Source organism: Oncorhynchus kisutch, linkage group LG23 (assembly GCF_002021735.2).
Source record: "Oncorhynchus kisutch isolate 150728-3 linkage group LG23, Okis_V2, whole genome shotgun sequence".
Classification (NCBI taxonomy): Eukaryota; Metazoa; Chordata; class Actinopteri; order Salmoniformes; family Salmonidae; genus Oncorhynchus; species Oncorhynchus kisutch.
The window spans coordinates 22,173,995-22,179,832 of record NC_034196.2 but is presented as its reverse complement, the minus strand read 5'-3'; the positions used below and the strand labels follow the sequence as shown (position 1 = coordinate 22,179,832).

At 47.3% G+C, this 5,838-nt stretch overlaps 1 protein-coding gene across 1 annotated transcript; it reads right to left on the bottom strand.

Moving 5' to 3' along the window:
- LOC109868151 (neurofilament medium polypeptide-like) lies at positions 1 to 5,838 on the bottom strand. The gene is made up of 3 exons (XM_031803295.1): positions 4,679 to 5,838; positions 3,575 to 3,699; positions 1 to 3,411 (listed from the first exon to the last, which is right to left on the bottom strand). Exons 1-3 carry the CDS (start codon positions 5,720 to 5,722, stop codon positions 876 to 878), a joined length of 3,705 nt encoding a protein of 1,234 aa, XP_031659155.1. The 5' UTR covers positions 5,723 to 5,838; the 3' UTR covers positions 1 to 875.

Genomic DNA, 5,838 nt, shown 5'->3' with positions numbered 1-5,838 from the left:
TTTGTATTTCAGTATGACATTTATTGAGCAAATGCTGCTGGGAAATAGTTCATGATGAGTAAAGACATGGGATTGCAAACTGTAGCACCTCATTTAAGTTCGCTATTTAAATTCAAGTCCATCCTATGCATACAAGAATGTATGTGTGCGCATTTACATATTTATTTTCAATGGCACTCATTAGGTAAACATAATAGATACTGATAAAAAGCATGTTTAAGGCTCAGAGTTTCTTCAAGGTTCTTAATGCTTTAGTTGCTTCGGGTACTGTATGTTTATGATCATCAGTACAATGCACCATCGTCTTTCTCATTCTTCACTATATTGTGTGGTAGACAATTGTATTTTTGGCTCAGTTGGTATCTTCACATAAAAAGGCTAGTCCTTTTGAACACGTGTCTCTAAAGTGGACCCTCCAACCCAGGCACCCCTTTTTGAATTAACATTTGAATGAACATACATTTCTATCACTCTCCCACCCACATACAGTATGCATCTAAACTGTAAACCTTCCATCCATCCATACAGGTTAGAGTGGAGGGGTCTCCCTCCCTGAGCTAGCATGCAGAAGCCCCCACCCGTGAGCCCTCCCATGAACTGCAGGGAAACATAAAGACAATTAATAATCTGTCCCACTATCACATTTTCCTGATATTATCTGCAGCAAAACCCATTTAAAGCTTTCTCTCAACATGCATTTTTTAAACGTTAGCTTTGTCACATCATATGGCTTCTCTCGTTGCTTTTCTGTATGTTTGAGAGTGGTTCACTTTATTACATCGCTCTAGCTCTATGATTTCTTTATGTTAGTTCTGGGTTGATTGCTTGTTGTCGTGTCATCTTTGTTCCTCCTGAGTGGGTTGGATAGAGCGCAGTTACTCAGTTTCAGTCACCACCTTGACGGACTGGGAAGAGTGTTTCTCCATCTTCTTGCTGGAGACTGTCTTCTCCTGCATCACATCCTCAGACTCCTTCACAGTCTCGGTGACAGTGACCGATTTGGTGACATGCTTGGCCCCGTCCTCTCCAGTGGTGATGGTCTCCACCGTTTTGGTGATGACCACCTTCTGGTCCTTTGGATCATCTTTCTGGTCCGGGTCATCTTTAGTGGGGCTCTCGTCCACTCCATTTGAGATAACATCCTTCTCCTCTGCCTCTTTCCCACCCTCATCCTTCTTGTCCTTGTCCTCTGGGGTAATCTTCTCCACATCTCCCTTCATGGCTGCGTCTTTCTTTTCTACCTTCCTCTCTTCCTCTGAATCACTCTTTTTGTCTACTTTCTCTTCTGCAGCCTTGGGGGCCTCTGACATTGGAGCTTCTGGTTTTGGGGCCTCACCCTTAGGGGACTCTGCCTCGGGGGATCCTAATTTGGGGGATTCCGATTTGGGGGAGCCAGCAGGTTTTGGGGATTCAGATTTAGGCGATCCAGCAGGTTTTGGGGATTCAGAAGTAGGGGATCCAGCAGGTTTTGGGGATTCAGATTTAGGGGATCCAGCAAGTTTTGGGGATTCAGATTTTGGGGATCCAGCTGGTTTTGGGGATTCAGATTTAGGGGATCCAGTAGATTTGGGGGATTTAGAAGTAGGGGATCCAGCAGGTTTTGGGGATTCAGATTTAGGGGATCCAGCAGGTTTTGGGGATTCAGATTTGGGGGATCCAGAAGGTTTTGGTGATAAAGATTTGGGGGATCCAGCAGGTTTGGGGGATTCAGATGTGGGCGATCCAGCAAGTTTTGGGGATTCAGATTTGGGGGATCCAGCAGATTTAGGGGATCCAGCAGGTTTTGGGCATTCAGAAGTGGGGGATCCAGCAGATTTTGGGGATTCAGATTTAGGGGATCCAGCAAGTTTTGGGGATTCAGATTTAGGGGATCCAGCAGGTTTTGGGGATTCAAAAGTAGGGGATCCAGCAGGTTTTGGGGATTCAGATTTAGGGGATCCAGCAGATTTGGGGGATTCAGAAGTAGGGGATCCAGCAGGTTTTGGGGATTCAGATGTGGGGGATCCAGCAGGTTTTGGGGATTCAGATTTAGGGGATCCAGCAGGTTTTGGGGATTCAGATTTAGGGGATCCAGAAGGTTTTGGGGATTCAGATTTGGGGGATCCAGCAGGTTTTGGGGATTCAGATTTGGGGGATCCAGCAGGTTTTGGGGATTCAGATTTGGGGGAGCCAGCAGATTTAGGGGATCCAGCAGGTTTTGGGGATTCAGAAGTAGGGGATCCAACAGGCTTTGTGGATTCAGATTTAGGGGATCCAGCAAGTTTTGGGGATTCAGATTTAGGGGATCCAGCATGTTTTGGAGATTCAGATTTAGGGGATCCAGAAGGTTTTGGGGATTCAGATTTGGGGGATCCAGAAGGTTTTGGGGATTCAGATTTGGGGGATCCAGCAGGTTTTGGGGATTCTGATTTGGGGGATCCAGCAGGTTTTGGGGATTCAGATTTGGGGGAGCCAGGTTTTGGAGATTCAGATTTGGGGGTTACAGCTTTAGGAGATTCATGTTTGGGGGATCCAGCTTTTGGTGACTCAGACTTGGGGGACCCAGCCTTTGGGGATTCAGCTTTTAGGGAGTCTGGCTTGGAGGGCTTTGGGGCCTCAGATTTCTGGACCTCAACTTTTGGGGCCTCACTCTTGGGGGCTTCTGTTTTGGGAGCCTCTGTCTTGGCTACAGCTGCCTTCTCATCTATGTTGTCTTCTTTCTCATCCTTTCCTTTCTTCTCATCTTCCTCATCCTTATCATCTCCATCTTTGGATCCTTTGTCACTACCTGCATCTTCATCTTGATCATCACCCTCCTCATCTCCCTCTCCCTCTCCCTCTCCTGTCTCCTCTTCTCCTCCGCTTCCCTCCTTCTCTCCAGCCTTCTCTTTGTCAGGAGAGGCCTTTGATTCTGGGGCTTTAGAGCACAGGACTGTCTCCTCTAAATCCCCCTCTCCTTCTCCCTCATCACCACCTTCTGTATCATCTCCCTTCTCACCCTCACCCTCTTCTCCTTTCTCACCCTCTTCTTCTTTTTCTCCCTCTTCCTCTTCATCCACACCTTCTTTGTCCTCCTCTTCCTCCTCAGCAGGTGTGCTGGAGCTAACTTGGGCTTCAGTGGAGGCTACAACCTCTTCTGATTCACCCTCTCCCCCTTCTCCCTCTGCTTCTTCTCCTCCCTCTTCTCCCTCATCCTCTCCTTCATCTGTTGCCTCTGCCTCCAGAGTGGCAGAAAACTCCTGGGCCATCTCAGCCAGGGCCTGGTCCATCTCATCCTTCTCAGCCTCTACCCTGGTCTCCTCGATGATCTCCTCTACAAACTTATGCTGGACTTTCAATTTGGGAGGCTCATACTTGGACTTCTTAGAGGAGGTGACGGTGTGGCGGTAGGGGAAAGTGCTAAAGTGGGTCTCTTCACCTTCTAGGAGTTTCCTGCAAGAACAGTAGAACATGAGATATAGTTTAGTGTAGACCTAATATAAAAATGTAGTTTCTATATATAAATTCGATCTTTATGTTTTTATTACACATGATATATTTAAAAAAAAGTTTTTTCAATGTTAGTCCTAATTAGCACTCTGTTGTCGCACTGTACCTGTATGCAGCAATCTCAATGTCGAGGGCCATCTTCACATTGAGCAGGTCCTGGTACTCACGCAGATGACGCGCCATCTCCCACTTCGTGCCCTTGAGCTCATTATCCAGCTGGTGGATGGTCTCCTGCAGAGAACAAGACCGAGAGACACAAGCTGGTTAAGAGCTATTATTTCTTATGCCTATATGGAACCCTGAAATGATACTTGGTTATTTATTTCTGGTGTAGGGAAGTCACATTTCCTCATAAGGACACTGCTTTCTAAACATCATAAGAAAACGATCAAAAATACAATGTCATATTTTGTGATCCTGGTAATTACTTCACAAGCACATTTAAACTTGTATAGGCCTACATTTGAAACAGCACTTTGAGATTCCAATAAAATATCACTGCAATATCAATTGAAACTGTGAAGTCCTCCTGTCTCATTTATGAAAAGTGAAAGTGCAAATAATTGGATAGATTGGACTGTTGTTGTGTTAAATAATGTATTCTGACGTAGTGAACAGCACTGTGTTTCAAGGGCCCCGAGTCTCTGGCTCAGCAACGAAAAAATAACAAAAAAAACAGTCTGCTGCATTATGTCTTCCCAACCCTATAACGTGCACCAAGTGTCGCTGCTTATGCGTAGCCTAATGCTCCAACATTTGGAGATGTTAAATCTGTGTCCATAAGATGTCAGCATTGTGCCTTTTAGGCTATCTAAAGCAAAAGCGCAGACACCACTTTTGGCCAGAGTTTATAGCCTAGTTAAAAGACATGCATTTAGGGCCCACATAATAAAACAATTTAGTTCGTTCAAAATCAAACTAATACAATGTGTGGGGACACAATGCAAGTGTGTGTCTTTCTCTCTATCAAAGTAGGGGACTCTCCTTATTAGTAGACCTACATTTAAATTAAGAATAAAAACCTCAAAGGTGTCGTGATAATATTCTCAATTTGAAATCAACGAAAAACACATCTAATTATATAATTTATTCTCTCCACTACATTGCTTCTCTTTACACAAAGAATACAACTTTATAGAATACTTCACCATTAAGCCTGTGGCTGGGGGTTTCTGTATGAAAATAATGCCTACAGCGGGTCTCATCATACCTGCAGGCTGGACAGGTCGTTGTTGTGTCGGTCCTCGATGTCATTCAACTGCCTCTCCAGTGACTCCCTGGTTCCACGGACGGACTCTAACTCCACGGTCTTGGACTGAAGCTGGCGACGGTAGTCTGCTATCTCATCACGGGCGGACTTGATTGCATCTTTGTTTTGTGCCGCAGCATCAGTGAGATTGGAATAGCGGCACATGAACCAGTCCTCCACCTGCTGCAGGTTCTGGTTGGAGTGGCCCTCGAGCTGGGTGCGGATCTCCCGGAGCGCCTCGGTGATGTCCGTCTTCTGGATGTCTTTCCTCTCCATGGTCACCTGCGACGCCTGCACCTGGGCGAACAGGTCGCTCACCTCTTCTTCGTGGTTGTTGCGGATAAAGGCAATCTCGTCATGCAGTGACTGAACTTTCTTCTCAAACTCTGACTTCACCAAATCAGAGTCGGTCATATCTTTTTTCAACGCCCGGATGATGCCTTCCGTCTCATCCCTGATGCGGGCTTCCTCATCGAAGCGGTCCCTAATTCTCTGGATGTCATCCTCGACGTGGTCCGTGTCGAGCTGGATCTGCGCTTTATCGTGGTGAATCTGCTCCAGCATGGAGCGCAGCTCCTGGAGTTCCTGGTCGTATAAATCGCCTAGCTGGGATTGCGACACCTGCTTCTGCCGCAGCGTCTGGATCTCCTCTTCGATCTGGCTGTTCTGCTGCTCCAAGTAGTGCACCTTGTCGATGTAACCGGCGAAGCGGTCGTTGAGCCCCTGGAGCTGCTCTTTCTCGTTGGAGCGCTTGTAGTCTCCGTTCGTTTGATTGAAATCAACGTTGTCGGCGGAGCTGAGGAGTGTGGAGCTGTACGCTCTGGCTACCGGCATATTGACGCTCCTCTTGTAGGAGGAGGTCATCGTGGAGCCTGGGCTTGCCCGGGACCAGGACTGAGAACGGAACCCGCTGGAGGGGGTGCCAGTGGAGCGGCCGTAGGTGGTCCTACTATCCATACTTCTCCTGAATGGACTCCCTATCGTGTCCACCGGGTGGTAACTCATCCGGCCAGACCAGGGGTTGCGTGTGCAGATGGAATGGAAGGTGTCCGAGGTGGAGGAGTGGGGCGAGTAGGTGTTTGCAGGTGCGGGGTGGATGGCGCTCACAGCATTCTTAGTCT